The 15,903-nt window shown below is 42.1% G+C and overlaps 1 protein-coding gene across 1 annotated transcript; it reads left to right on the top strand.

The window, feature by feature from the left end:
- Nucleotides 1-3,447: 3,447 nt before the first annotated feature.
- WNT16 (Wnt family member 16) lies at nt 3,448-15,276 on the top strand. Its single transcript, XM_081800195.1, has 4 exons — nt 3,448-4,505; nt 4,697-4,935; nt 6,855-7,141; nt 14,119-15,276. The coding sequence occupies exons 1-4, from the start codon at nt 4,099-4,101 to the stop codon at nt 14,581-14,583; spliced, it is 1,398 nt and encodes a 465-aa protein (XP_081656321.1). The 5' UTR covers nt 3,448-4,098; the 3' UTR covers nt 14,584-15,276.
- The last annotated feature ends 627 nt before the right edge of the window (nt 15,277-15,903 follow it).

The following is a 15,903-nucleotide window of genomic DNA, read 5'->3' as shown; positions in this document are numbered from 1 at the left end:
TTCTGCCACTGGTGTCAGCTCTGCTGTTCCAAGTCCGTCATTCTTACTGGCTTTTCGGGCCACCAAAGGACAACAGGACACCCAGAATGCCATTCTCCGCCCCTGCCTGAGAGCCAGTAGTCACAAGCCTGTGCTCTGTTCCACACACTGGTCGCCTCCAGGTGAAATTTAAAATAGAATGGATGGGGACCCAGTTATGTAAAAAGTCACCTCTGGTCTTCTGTTCTATCACGGGAGTTAAGACCAGCTGGGGTGCTTCTGGTATCAGTTTCCAGTACGTAAGTCTCTGTGATCTGCAGCAGAAATTCTTACAACAGGGCCCTTAGAAGTCTCGTTCTCTGATGGATTGCCAGAGGCAGAGTCCAAGGCATATCTGTGCGGGCAGACTTTTTTGCTGAGTTTCCCAGGGACGGAGAGAAAACTACCAGAAAGAACAGACTCCTCTGGGTTCGACAACTAATAATCTACAACTGTCCTGAGTGGGCAGTTGGATTTATTGCCAGCCAACTACTTATCAGTTGGCCCAGCTGGTCAAAGATGACTCTGGTCACGACAGATTCAGTCCCTCGAGAGAGCTCTTTTGAGTGAGTGAATGTGCTTGAGATCTGGCTTTCCCCCTCCTAAATATCCTTTTCCAGAATACAGCTCAAAACTCCTTACCCCTGCTAGGAAAACAGGTTCAAATACACATTCTCCTTGTGGAATCGAGAAGCTATAGATGCTCCAGGAACCTGTGCATACTTGGAGTCCCATGGTGCTTTTCTTAGCATTGATCAGATTCTCGTAGCTGGGATCAGATCATGAGATGACATAGTACCAGGTGGTATTTACGAAGGATGAATGGTATCATCTTTGCAACATTTTATAGATACGGGTACCTGAAGCTTGGAAACCTTGCAGAACATAGTAAACCATCAGGTCATATTCTATTGGCCAGGTAATATTTTGTCCTCCCTTCAAATTACAAAATTGAAAATAATAAATAGGAAACAGGCTCCTGCTTGCTACTTAAAAAATTACCAATTTGAAATGTGCAGTTATGTATACGTTCAGACTTGACCCACCATTTACATTATTTCTCTCTAAATAGTATAAACCTCACTCATGATAGTAGAGATGAACCACTTTATATTGGAGATATAAATTAGATTATGAAAGAACACCCCACTTTCCTGTTCCAGAATAAATAAAATATCTGTAACTTCCTTTATCCTTAAAATAAAATTTCATATCACCTGACCAGATTATAATGTATTTTGAAGTTCAACCATTTAAAAAGATTTCTGCAATTAAAAGAATTCATTTTCACTGAAAACCAGAAGCAAAATTAGAACTGAAAATGCAAGATGGGGGTCAAAAAACTCTAGCCTGTGACACCCTGGAAACTGGGCCATCACTCAGGTAGACATGCCCTTGTCGATGAGCAAGGTTTTTTCCTCATGGGAGGGTAAATCCACTAGCAAATGCAGTCACCTCCCCCCATTACCACACACACACACACACACACACACACACACACACACACACCGCCTCCCTCCCTCCAGCCCTCCTGGAACTGTAGTAGGAGATTGAGATCTCAAAAAGAATTTATTGTCATCTTAAAGGTGAGAAAACTGAAGCTCAATGGTGATATTAATTGCCTAAGATTATAACTGATTGACCGGCGGGCACCTCAACCACCCAACTCACCCATTGCCGCCCTCCGGGCTCCTCCCAGCCCACAGAAACCAGATAGGGAAGAAGGGGAAAAGGGCAGGAAGTCCATGGAGACTGACATCTGCCTCAATGAGACCCACTTCATGGAGACCCACTGTGGGGTTTGTTTATCTTCAGAGAACAGAACAACTCTTTTGATGGAGATATCTGTGAACTGTGATGTAAAGAACCATGGGACACAAAAGAGAAATTTAGATCCTGAGGCCCAGTGATGTGGGGTTTAATCAGGAAAAAAAAAAAAAAAGGTTGTGAATCAGGTTATGCAGCAGTATTTTGTGGTGGAAAGAACAAGCCCTCTAAAATAAGAGTGAATTTTGACTCTACTACTTACTAGCTGAGTGACCTTGAGCAAGTGTTCAACCTCTCCAAATTCATTTTTTTATCTATAAAATGAGTACCAATTGGGGGGGGGAGTTGAAATTTTGTGTGGAGAGAGAGAGAAAGAGATGAAATGCTGGAGGCATTTACGAGGCTCTCAGTGCATGAGGGTTCACAATGCCTGGCAGAAAAAAAAAAGGCACTCAAATGTCTGTTCATTGAATGAAAAGTGTATTTCTTCAACTCTATCAACGCCTAGAAATAAGTGTCCTTGGCTTTAGAGGTATGGACGCAATAATCCCTAAGTATTAATGTTCTCCCCTCCCCCATCCCCCTGAAAAGGAAGTCACTTGTCTTGTTTCATCATTTAGCCCATTTAGGTATGTGCCCAGGGCGTTCCTCATCATGTTAGTCCACTCAATAAATTATGTTCAAAACCAAGATTTCATGCACTGGGCCCAATGGCGGGGATACAGCAGAGAGTGCTCCATGATCCCCCCTGGAGAGGCTCACAGAATAAGTGAGCTTGGATGAAGGCTCTGATTTTGAGAGAGGCCACTAGCCATTAGCCAAAATATTTCTGGATCAGTAACTACACCCTATCATCAACTTGACTCTCTAAAAATTACAATGTGGCTTTAAGACCTGGTACACAGTGTTCACTCAACAAATATTTGTTGGATAAAAGAATGAATGGGGATGGGATGGGAACTTCAGTGAGCTTTTATTGCTCTGGGCTCATATGGGAGATATGCAGCAAATAAAATCCTTTATTTGAGGATAAAGCAAGCAAAGCCAATCTTTTATTTGACTAAGTCTGGATTCTGGCACCCACGAAGCTGGTATGTCTACCCTGAGAATTTACTACCATTTCAGAAGTCCTCTAGGGAGCAGGGGACACCTCTCAGAAACATTTCTTGCCACCGACGAGGTGAGGCAGGGCTTTCTGATACCACAGCTAAGCACACGCGGCTCACCTTCACGGTTCTCCCAGAGATCTTCTATCCTGAAAAACACTGGGTACCTAACCTTCCTAAACTGCCAGCCACCATGTAGTCTCTGGCTTCTGAACTCTGGCTCCAAAGAGTACCTCACTGGATTCTATACTCTCCTTCACTGAAATCTCAAATTCTTTTGTTTTAGACTCGTCTCTGTGGTTGATTTGTGAACTTGAGAGAAGGGATATTGTCTGCGTAAGTTCCCCCCAGTACAGGGCACACTTAGGCAGTTAATAAGTAAGTTTTTTTTAACATGTCTTCAATGTGTAGCCCTGTCCAAGGTCTCCACGTGAGCCACCAATATGGACTGGAGATAAGGGTAAGGACACAAGCCTCATCTCTTCGAAAGCTCTCCAGAAGCTCTCTCATGCATTCTTTCTCTGCCCTCCACCTTCTGACAATGCTCTCAAAGATTGCAGAAAATAAGACAAACCGGGAAAACGAAATCACGTAACACAATTTAAATATGGTAGATTAGATACTAGGCCAGAACCTTCTCTTTCGCTAAAAATAGCTGTCTATTTAAACGACGACAACCTCAAGCCTGACAGCATTTCACCAGTCTCAAGTCTCCTGACACACTGGGACCTCAAGCAGAGTGTTGAAAGGTCAACTTGTTTGGTACCAACTCTGACTCAAAACGATTCCTCTCCGGTGAGGTGAAGGAGAGGAAAGGAACGGGGGCAGTGAGATTTTCCAGCCACTCCACCCAGAGGGTAATTAATCCAAATGCGAGGGGGGTGGGTGGAACTCAAACGTGTCCCATTCGACCCACGCCTTCCCCCAGGGTTGCTAAGACAGAAGCGGCCCCAGCAGTCTTCGGGTTGAATCAATACCCCTCCCGCAGAGGCCGGCTCGCGGAAGACGGTGACAGGAGGAAAGGTCAAGAACACACCCGGGTCCGGGCGCGCCGTCCGGGAGCAGCGGGCCGGAGCGCCCCCCGCGGAGCCCGCTCGCAGCCAATGGGAGCCTGCGGTCCGGGGATGATGAGATGCGGGGCTGAGGCTGGGCCAATCAGGCTCCAGGCGCGGCCAGGGGGAGGAGATGGGAGGAGAGGCCGGGGGCGATGGAGGCAGAGCTACATCAACAGAAGTTTCTCACCTATTCCAGCGAGGGACGCTCCCGCACCTCCTGCACACCTCCGGCTCGTCGCAGGAGGAGGGCCCCAGGCTACTTTCTCCATCTCCTCTCAGCTCCCTGCAAGCCAGGGGAAGGCTGCCGGGAGCCCCCACCGCTGGCCTTCTTTTTATGTTGTCTGCAGGGAGAAAGAGGGCGAGGGACAACTTGGTGCGGGGGAACTGACCTCTGGCTTGGCGGGCCCCTGGGCAGGGAGGGCAGAAGAGGAGTGGCTGGGGCTGGAGGACTCCATGCGGGGGCCATGGACAGAGCGGCGCTCCTGGGACTGTCGCGCCTGTGCGCGCTGTGGGCAGCCCTGCTCGCGCTGTTCCCCTGCGGAGCCCAGGGAAATTGGATGTGAGTATGCGGGCAGCAGGGGCGCACGGGGGTTGTGGCAAAAGGGGTGCCCAGCCTCAGGGAACTTTCAGCTGAAGCCGGGGAGCAGGACCGGGGATCCTAGGGCGGATGACCCAATTTGCGGCGAAACCTCTGGGATTGGAGAGGAGAGCTGGGGAGCGGCTCACGCTAGGGGCGGCGGTGTCTTGCAGGTGGTTGGGCATCGCGTCCTTTGGGGTTCCGGAGAAGCTGGGCTGCGCCAACTTGCCGCTGAACAGCCGCCAGAAGGAGCTGTGCAAGAGGAAACCGTACCTGCTGCCGAGCATCGGAGAGGGCGCGCGGCTGGGCATTCAGGAGTGCAGGAGCCAGTTCCGGCACGAGAGGTGGAACTGCCTGGTCACCGCCGCCCCGCCGGGCACCAGCCCCCTTTTTGGCTACGAGCTGAGCAGCGGTAAGTCCCCGGACCCTCCGGCATGGCGCGGGGTGGAGGGCGACAACTCCTGCAAGTACAGTCAATAAAGTAGCGCTTGCGTGGTCCGTCGCTCTCTAAATCCCAAAAGAGGTCCTTTAGCGGACGAGAACTGGGGGTGACGGAAGTCAGACCCGGGTGCAGGTGCGGTCCCGGAGGGGGGTGACTCCCCAGGTCCCGAGCGGGGCGCTAGGAGCTGTAGCTCTTCCTCCTTCCCGCAGCGCCCGGCGGGAGCTGCAGAAAAACTCTGACACTCCACCCCGCCGACCCCTCGGACCCCGTAGCGCCCCCCTACGTGGGTGACCAGCTGGAGAAACATGATGTCGGCAGCAGGGAATGCTGCCGCCGCATCTGCTTTGATTTAAGCAACTCCGCTGCGCACCGAGCCCTGGACAAGGGGCTAATTGCAGCGAAGCCCCACGTTTGCTGGCACCTCGGAGCGCGGGGTAGACAGAATTAATGGTGATTTTTAAAGGGAGTGTCCTGGACAGCTCAACGTGCGGCTAACCCGAGCACGACTGCTTTGGCTCTCCCCTCTGTTCTCTTTTCCTTCTTTATCTTCCCTCCTCGGAGCACACCCGCGGCGCGGGAAGCTGCAGTAAAACAAAGTTCCACTTCCACGTGCCTAGTGACTCGGTGGGGATGAAGGCACAGGGACCCAGGATTGTTCTAGGAATATCAGCAGTTTCAGAGAATTTTGGAACCTGGGCGCCGAAAGATTCGTTGTTGTTTTTCACATTTCATTTCCGTTCTCCCTCCTCCTTTGACCCTTCTCCACCCGGTCCCTACACACACCGCCGCCAAAGCATTGCGTTTGCCCCGCTGCGTTTTGGGCGGCACGCCCTTCCGAGGGAGCCCTGACCCCCGCGGAAGAAAAAAGAAGTGAAGAAGGAAGAAGGGAAAAAAGAAGGAGGAAGAAGGAAGAGAGAGAAGGAGGAGGAGGAGGAGGAGAAGGAAAAGAAAAAGGAGGGGGAGGAGGAGAAAAAGAAGAAGAAGAAAAGTTTCAGTTGCTGAAATGCAGAGACATCAGCTGTTGAAAAGGTTGATTGGACAACGGGCATGCAACCGTACTCCAATCTTAACATCTCAAAAGAAAAAAGGTCACCTTCTGAGTCTCTTCTATAGAAGTCCATTTTACTAATGTTTTAATGGGACTTTAATTTGCGAAGAGTTTAGCTCAAACTTTATTGCAGGTGTGCTAAATATATATTCAATAGTTTTCTATAACAATTCTTTTTCTTTTTCTGGTGACATTTCAATTTTTCATTCTCTTTCAGCCTGTAAGAGGATTAGCTAGTACTATATAAGATATTTAACTGTTTCATATTAATATTTGTGATTGTTATTTATAATATCCTTTAAAAAGAAGACCAGTCTTTGATATGAAAGTAAACTGTAACATCTACTGATTGCTTTGGCCTTTGCTTAATTCTGATTTGCATTCCAACATGTATAATTTATACAAACAAGAATCACACCAAACATTTCAGCGTGTGTTTCACGAGAACACATTTGAAATTTAAAAAGAAAGGTAATCTGGACTCTTTGGGACATTGTACTACCATTTGCTGTATCCATGCAAGGGATTTTAAATTCAACACGGATTTTTTGAACTTGTCTATTAAGCACTGAGCTAGGTGCTGACATACGTGTCAAATTTTAAAAACAAACAGCTGATTCGATACACAATATATAAAAATCCCCCCAAGTGAGATACTGAAAATTAATGTTGCTTCTGTGAAAGACTAAAACAATATGAAACTGTCCTTCCTGAGTATGTACTCATTCAAGCATCCATTGAAAGCAGTTGAAAAATCGCTTCCCTGCGAAGGGGATGAGCAGGAAGCTTTGTTATGAACATAAACAGACTCTTGCATTCAGCAATGTGTGTTTTGTTCTAGGCACCAAGGAAACAGCGTTTATTTATGCTGTGATGGCTGCAGGCCTGGTGCATTCTGTGACCAGGTCCTGCAGTGCAGGCAACATGACCGAGTGCTCCTGCGACACCAGCTTGCAGAGTGGCGGCTCCGCCAGTGAAGGCTGGCACTGGGGGGGCTGCTCGGATGATGTCCAGTATGGCATGTGGTTCAGCAGGAAGTTCCTAGATCTCCCCGTCAGAAACAGCACAGGAAAAGAAAGCAAAGTACTGTTAGCAATGAATCTACACAACAACGAAGCCGGAAGGCAGGTATGTATGTATGTATTAGAAAATGGGATGAAATCTAGTGCCTTTAAGTAAAAAACACTCGGATTACACTTCTGAATGAATCTGTCCAAATGATTTATTTTTTTTAACAGAAATCTTTTTTTTTTAAAGATTTTATTTATTTATTTGACAGAAAGAGGCGCAGCGAGAGAGGTAACACAAGCAGGGGGAGCGGGAGAGGGAGAAGCAGGCCTCCCGCAGAGCAGGGAGCCCGATGCGGGGCTCGATGCGGGGCTCGATGCGGGGCTCGATGCGGGGCTCGATCCCAGGACCCTGGGATCATGACCTGAGCCGAAGGCAGATGCTTAACGACTGAGCTACCCAAGCGCCCCTGTCCAAATGATTTAAAAAAATATACACTTGCAGTCTAAGAAATATATATGTCATACATATGTATTATATATGGGTTTATTATATATGAATAACTTCTACATTGATTTCGTTTAAGTTCTCCATCTGATATGCGTTGAATCTTATTATAGAATGTATTGGTAATTTTTACTTTGTACACCCAAAACACTAATTATGAAATAACAGATGTACACATGCCTTTTGGGTCATTTTGTTCCATCACCTGAGCTGGTTAGTGACAGAGCCAGAATAAGATCTATAGTATCTGCCTTTCTAATGGGACTGAATCAAAATCCACCTCAAATTTGAATTTTGATTTTTTTTAAATCTCTTTTTAGTGGGCAGTGATTCCTAAACATGTTATCTATATGTCCCTATGTTCTCTGGCAAACATTCTTGAATACATCCGGGAATACATAACTCTTAACTAACATTTTGGTAAAACAAAGTTTTTTTTAAAGATAATTAGTTATTCTATTACAAAGTGATATAGATACCTTGTAAAAATGATAAATGCAGATAATTGTAAAGAAGCTCTAGCTATATTAAATGTATGGATATTTAAATATATATATTAAAGACTGGGGGTAGACAAATTTGAAGAACCACCATCTAATTAACCTCTTTTATGAATTCTGGTTTTTCATACTAAGCTTTCTTAAAATAGAATAAATCTGTAGCTTAATTTACCTTTTAATATTTATTTTAATGAATATTGACACAATAAAGTTTGAGCTCTATAGCATAGCTGAATTACTTGGCGAGTCATAGTGATTTTCCTAAAACAGTCAAAACTTCTTTGTGAATATACATTTTCTGTGTTGTAATAATCTTTTCAGGACAGGAATATCAGCACATGTCCTATATTATTGTAAATATCCAATAACCTGTAAGAGTCCCAAAGTAGTCATTGCAATCTGCCACAATCTCCTGAAATAAATTAAAACAAGTTGCAGTATCTGTCAGGAATATTTAAAATATATGTTGCCTTTGTTTTACATTTTTGGAAAGTGAATAAATGGAACCCACTTAGAATAGGTGCAAGTGGCAGCCAGCTTTCTCTGCTTAACCACACTGGTTTATAATACAAAACCAGAAAACTCAGTAAATGTTATTATCACCTTAACACTTCAAATTCCAATTTGAACTTTCAATTCAATTTGAATATTGATTTAAAATAGCAAAATAGAAAGTAGGAAAGGCAGTAAATAGCAAGGTAGGCTTTTCATATTTTTGTTTAGAAATTTTAAAATTCCATTGATCACACTAAAGTAACTCTTGTTTAACACCATAGTTATGCACGTGTCTCTTCTCCTTAAAGTTTTGCATGTAAAAAAATTCAACGAATGGGGTTCTGCTTCAATTTAAATATTATCCAATAAAGAATTTTTAAAATTATTTCTAACATATAAAAGAGGGTTAAATAGATATTTACATTTTTAAATATATGTTCTTTAAAATTCTGGAGTTAAAAAGAAAAACACTAAAATAAGTCAAATTAATATATTTAAAAAAACTAAATGAATATTGATTACTAGTTTAGATCTCTCAACTCTTCCTTAGCCATTCTTTAAATAATTTCATAGAGATTTTTACAAATTTAACTAGAAAACAGAACTTGGAAATTCATGTCATAATTAGTTCCCTTGAATAAAGGTTATCCCCAAACTCGTGAGAAGCTCAGAAGTATTCTAACTGTATTTTTATTAGTGTCATTAGGCAGCTAGTTAGTTTTACTCTGTCTTGTGTGTTGTTTCAAATTAGGTAGCAATAGCTGCCTCTGTAACTATTTGATCTTAAACTATTATTTATATTCTGAGTTTATTAAAAGCATACAACTGTTCAGCATCAATTTTAATCCACTGTGTTTGTTGGCAAAAAAACCATCTTCTCACATTACCGGGGTTTCTGCCATTATTCTAATTATGCAGAAAACAATTCAGCCTATACATATATATACAGTTTGTGTAAATTTCAGAGTTCTCTCTACGGAATCTTTTTGTTCCTCATTGGTCTAGATGGAATCTTAAAATATTACAGAATATTACCTGGACTGGTGTTTTTGTTGGTCTTTTTTTCAGGAAATATTACAACTCAAACATTTTTGTATTTTTCTTTCCACTGGTGGCCAAAAAAAAAAAAAAAAAAAACCACCACCAGCACCACAGCAACAACAAAAACCAACCAAGTTTGCAGGCTATTATCTAACATGGAAGAACAACCAACTCCATTTTTAAGATTGGCAATCAGGATTTTAATCTAATAGGCATATTCTTCTGGGTAAAGTTCAAGGTCTGCATTCAATTGAATTGATTTTCCTGGTCTCAAAATCCCAAACTTAAAATGTAGGAAAGCGTTCAGAGAAATGTGGGTACTGGCGCTTAGTAGTGCTGTGAACAGGATAGATGATTTTCTAACCGCTGACCTTAAGTACTCTGATTCCCACTTGGTTTCTGACACCATTCCTAAAGTTCTGACTCCAAGAATAATGTTGCTGAATGGTGATTGGCTGACAGAATGATGTGATGTCTTCCAGGGGCAGAACTTCTGGGAATAATGTGACTTGGAATATTTATGGGTATTTCTTTTGGTGTGCTTAAAATATTTCCATTCTTCCCATGTCCACCTCATAAACTTTTAAGTATCCCTACCCCATAATTTGTTTTATGATGAGTAACTCAAAAAAGTGGGAGGGGCCCAACCCCAAATGTTCATTGACCTGTTTCAAGAATATTTATAAGTACTTGAACAACACATAAGTGTTTTGCCTTTTAGCAGGTTCAAATATATTTTTGGACTGAAAGAGACAAAATGGGTCAGAGGAATAGGAATTCTACCTATAACCATCCAACCTTATGTCACAGTTTTCCTAAAAACTTAACCAGATCATCTGATAGTTGACAAAATGAACTGCTCATAACAAAATGTTCCACAGCAGTTTTGGGGTCATTTCTGTAAAGTTTGGATAAAGCAATATACTGGGAAACAATCATTTCCCGCTGGGGTTACCTCGGAGTCAAAATAGTGGGACCAGTCACTCCACAGCCCACTTTTCAAGCAGTTTCTATTTTTACATTAAGTATTAATGATACATCTTGCCTATTTCAGTTCAGTAGAAGTTTATCAAACCAACACTTAACACAAAGAGCCCAGTAAATTAAATGCTACCCTCCTAATTGCACTCCCATAGTTTAAAAATATCCCACCAAAATGTGCACATCTGTTTGCAATAGTTCACAAAACATTCCTCTGTTAATATCGTTATAAACCCTAACAACTCAACTAGAGTAGAGAAAAGAATTTTCTCATAACCACATGCTACTCAGACGGTTGCTATCCTTTTACTTTTCCTGTTAGCAGGAAAGGACTGCTATCACTGCAGCTCAGAATGGCTGTTGGACATTAATTAAGAATCCTAGCTGAAAAGCTCCAGAATATACTTTTTTGTGGAGTGTTCGTGCAATTTCCTTAAATATACTCCATTTTCCACTCTCGCTTTTCTCTGGTCTACTAAAATTCTCCTGCTGGATATAAAGACTTTATATCATATATCGCCATTCCTGAAACAAGGCAAGTGTCTTAACCATGCTGTTTATTTGTTGGTAAAGTTGGAATAATATGTAAGTACATGTTCATTAACGACCTACTGTGTGCAAGGCATTTCTTCCCATAAAACTAAATCAAGTAAAATAATTTATGAAAAGGTGCTCTGAGAAAAACTAAGTTCTGCAGTTAAACCATGGTGTGTGTGTGTGTGTGTGTGTGTGTGTGAGATCTGCCCTTGAACTCTGCATTTCATCAAATTCTCCTAGTGGTAATTACATTGCTTTATTTTAATCCCTGTTTGTCCAAGTTTCTTCCTTAGAGTTTTTTGGGGCTATAATCATTTAAATTGCATGTCAAGTTATTGGAATTCCTCTCCTTGAAGTATATTTGTCTTTCTATCCTAGACTATATGTATGATAATATATGTGGTAAAAATATATATAAAATATATATGATAAAATATAAAATATATAGATGATAAAAATGCTATTTTTATACTTATTGTTAAGGACAAAAAGATAATGGAATTGAAAGGTAATAGAATAAAACTTTAAAATATCATCCCTGAAAAGTTATAATCAACTCCAGGTATTTAAAAGATTCTAGTTTTCCTATGGCAGGAAAATCTTCCCCAAATTCCGATACACGTTCAGCAGGTGGTATCATTAGATTTGAGAATCAGTCTCTCTTTTTATCCTTCAAACCCGTGAAGTAACGTGTCACTCTGTGGACTAACACTGCTGTGGACTGAGGAATGGGAGGAGAACCCAGCAGGATCAAGGTCTCCCCATACCATTGACTCTCCTGGCAGTGATTCTTTTGCTAAAGGCGGTTTTTAGTTCTTCCTTCCGATTCATATCACCAACAGAGAATGAGTTAAAACTTGTTCCAGTGAGCTGGACTAACTATTCCATAAGTATTTGGTGAACATCTACTCTGTCTTCCATGCTTTGCAAATTGGCAACACTGTACGTGATGTCTGAATTGGTTAATGAAAGAAAAAGTTGGCCGCTCAGTAAGATCCTGAGCGAGAGGCAGCTTTAAATCACTAAGTGATGACTGTGAGGAATGTTGATCAGGTTTAAATACATAAACAGACATTCTTCGATTTTAGGCTTTCCTTGGACAATTTGTTTTGTTATTACCTAGCATTAATTGAGCTCTCTTTTTCTCATATCCTTCGAGCCTTTAAAATCTGAACAAAAGTAGGCAGATTGCATTCATTTGAACATTCATTTGCCTGGAGACATTTGAAAGAATTGAAGTCTTTGTGAATATCAAACGCCATAAATTTAAGCAAATAAGCTTTTGTGCCATACTTTATTATTTTGTGTGTGCCATACTTTATAAATTGCTTTATCATGGAGAGGTATCTTTTGCCCTGCGTTAATAAGAAATAGACATAGCTACTTGCTTCTAGGTTTTGTGAATTCACAAAGAGCATATGTGCTCTATTCTATAAAGGACAGGCTTTAAATATTATTCTGTTTATTATTTTAAACACTAATAAGAAGTATCAAATATTGCACAAATCAATACCATATGCTCTCACTCAAGGTTGCAAATATTATAAATTGTCTGAAATATTCTGTCTCATTAGATAGTTCAGAAACTTTAATTTGTTAGGAAACATAGCATTCCACAAACATGTCCGTGCCAGGTTTAGTATAAAATAGCAAAGCATAAACCCATCATTTTATAGTTTTGATAAGAAATGTAAGTGGAATTTAAGCTGTGAGGTTTTTCCTTTCTTTGGTGAGATGACACACATAATTTCCAAGTTATTGAATGGACAGATCAATTTGTCATTTTACCCAGCATGTTGACAGAACGTCAACGCTAGAGCTAGTCCTGGCGATTTATTAATCTGCTCTGCCATCCTCTGGGGATTGAAGGAAGCTGTGCTGACTAGCCTGGTGTGTAAGAGATCAGAACCCTGAAATTCTTGAAATCTCTATATTGCCTTTGCACTGTTAGCCCCTTTTTAAAATTTTCTTTCAACTCTTCCTGTACCCTCTTCTTCAGGGAAGGGGGCATTTATGCAGACTCTAATGTGTGCCAGGCAGAGGGCTCTTACAGATATATGGAATTTCATTTAATTCCTCAGGCTGAATAAAGCAAACTCAGCACTTTGAATTGAAAAATTACATATATATATATTATCCCTTTTCTACGTTAGGATGGTGCTAAGAGAATAGGACATATGTTTCGGATTAATTTTCCAGAGGGGGGGAAGAATGTGCTGGGAGCCACCACACACTCCAGCCCCTTTTCCTTTTGACCAAGTTAAGTTGATTAGTCCGGGTTTCTCATGTGGTCTGTGACCAAAGGATGACATGGTCCCCCCCCTGCCCGCGTGAACCTAAGTGATCAAACGTGAGAGCTCTCAATTCCATAGATCTCATGCTTGGATGCCCATTAGAGTCATCTGAGCAGCTTTAGAGAAGTGCCACTGCCTGGACCCCACCTCGGCCAGTTAAATCAGAATCTCAGGGACTAGAGCACTGGTTATTTGTAAAGTTCCCCAGATGTTTCTATGCACTTGTGCACCCAGGACACCTGCCCTCTCAGTGCTTCGCAAATCTTAATGTGCATACCAGTCACCTGAGAATCTTATTAAGATGCAAATTCCGATGCTGCGGGTCTGGAGTGGGGCCTGAGAGTCTGCATTTCTCACGAGTGATGTCGGTGCTGCTGGTCCATGAAGCACACACTCTTGGTGTCAGGGACACGGACGGACGTGTGAACATCCTCACACCCAGAACTAAGCAAAGATATAGAAATAAAAGTAGTTTCCCTCTGTCGCCTCAGCTAAGCCCCGATAACAATATTGGCCTGGTCCACCACTTTCAGTTAGACTTGGAAATGCTTGCTCTGCAGGGTCGAGAGAAGGACAAAACACTTGAACCCTGAAGCAACTGTAAAGAGCCTTTATGCTCAAAGCTGTCATTTTTATGCAGGACTCAGTAGACCCAGAAAGTGAAGTCATGAAGTCAGTCGTGCTTCGGTTGTTGGGTAAAACCCTTCATGGATGATATTTAATACCATTACGTTGGTTTCAGGCTGTCGCCAAGTTGATGTCCGTAGATTGCCGCTGTCACGGAGTTTCCGGCTCCTGCGCTGTGAAAACGTGCTGGAAAACCATGTCTTCTTTCGAGAAGATTGGCCACTTGTTGAAGGATAAATATGAAAACAGTGTCCAAATCTCAGACAAAATAAAGAGGAAAATGCGCAGGAGAGACAAAGATCAGAGGAAAATACCGATTCGCAAGGATGATCTGCTCTACGTTAATAAGTCTCCCAATTACTGTGTCGAGGATAAGAAACTAGGGATCCCGGGGACACAAGGCAGAGAATGCAACCGCACGTCAGAGGGCGCGGACGGCTGCAACCTCCTCTGCTGTGGCCGAGGCTACAACACCCACGTGGTCAGGCACGTGGAGAGGTGCGAGTGCAAGTTTATTTGGTGCTGCTACGTTCGCTGCAGGAGGTGTGAAAGCATGACTGACGTCCACACTTGCAAGTAGCCCCTCCATCCAGCGTTGAGCAACGCTGCTCAGTTACAGCTGAGGGAGTGTCATCCAGAGGGTGCCTCTCACCCTGCAGGGCTGGGGAGGCGGACTCCGGCGTCAGAAGCCCCAGACCCTCGTGCCTCTCGCTGAGCCCCCTTTACCTGGTGGATATCCAATCGCACACAGAGCATGTGGATTTTGGGGGGATGTCAGAGTTGACCAGCTTTGGGTTCATCTTTTCCTGGCTTAGAAATATATATTGACACACCAGGAAGATAATCTGTCTCCTAAACAAGAAAGAACAGGAAGCAGCCTTCACGCAGGGAGACCTGGTCCATACTCAGGATAAGATCCTGGACTCTGGAACTCAGCTATGAAACTCAATAGTGGTGGGTGAATAGTAGGCATTTTTAAAAGACACCTCTTCTAGCAGAAAGGAACAGTAAACATGATCTCATTTATTCTCTCAGTATTTTAGATGAAGAAATCATACTGTTTGTGCATAGAAACAGACGCTGAGAAGTTAACAGAAGTGGTGGGTGCTTACTTACCCTTTCACGCCTTTTAAAAGGAAGGCAATTAAAAAGAATTTTCGTAAGTGATACAGTACCCCTAAAAAGTGTTTGCTAGAGATGTTTAGTGACAAAAGGGAAGAATCTAAACGTTAAAAAGTAAAATGTATGGTTTGGATTTTAAGTGCCTTTTAACTAGGAGAATTTATCTAGAAAAATCTCAGATATACAGCAATCGTTTTTGGCTTCATTTTTTTAAAAATTTAAATTTAAGTTATTTAACATATACTGTAGTTGGCTTCATTCTTTAATGGTAGACCAATTTCTACCATTAAAACCCCAGCTTGGAAATAATGGGGAGGATAGGGATCTTGAAAGCAGGTGGGAAAATTAAAGGTAAAAACATAAAGGGCTCTCATACATTGTAAGGGAAAGCACCCTTTAAATGTGTAAAGACAGTATTTTGTATAGCATTTTGCTAAAAAAAAAGTTATATATTTTGTAAATACAGTATTTAAGTTATATGATATATATGAAAACTTAAGACATTTATTGCCAAAGCCCAAGAGCTAAGGCAATAAAATTATCTCAGAAATAAGATTAGCTTCTGTTTCTTTTCATACTATTAACTCTTTTTTTAAATGTTGAAAAAGAAGTTGAGGAGTTAGTTATATGGATGTGTTTTTCTTGTCAAAATGACAGTTTTACATGTTATAGATTAAAATATGCTGCAAAATACTGAGAATTGTGTTATTTCAGCAGATTAGTTCAATTCTGCTTTTAATTAGTTGTGCTTAACTTGTAAGGTTATTATAATAAATTA

Source organism: Leptonychotes weddellii, chromosome 12, assembly GCF_054177405.1.
Source record: "Leptonychotes weddellii isolate Sample4059 chromosome 12, ASM5417740v2, whole genome shotgun sequence".
NCBI lineage: Eukaryota > Metazoa > Chordata > Mammalia > Carnivora > Phocidae > Leptonychotes > Leptonychotes weddellii.
Note: the sequence above shows the minus strand (reverse complement) of the source record. Positions and strands in the feature narration are given on the sequence as shown.

Bases quoted from the DNA above. Each gene is read 5' to 3' on its own strand.
- WNT16 (XM_081800195.1), top strand. From the start codon at position 4,099: ATGGAGGCAGAGCTACATCAACAGAAGTTTCTCACCTATTCCAGCGAG. The intron at 4,506-4,696 runs GTGAGTATGCGG...GGTGTCTTGCAG, and splicing joins GGAGCCCAGGGAAATTGGAT to GTGGTTGGGCATCGCGTCCT. The intron at 4,936-6,854 runs GTAAGTCCCCGG...GTTTTGTTCTAG, and splicing joins TGGCTACGAGCTGAGCAGCG to GCACCAAGGAAACAGCGTTT.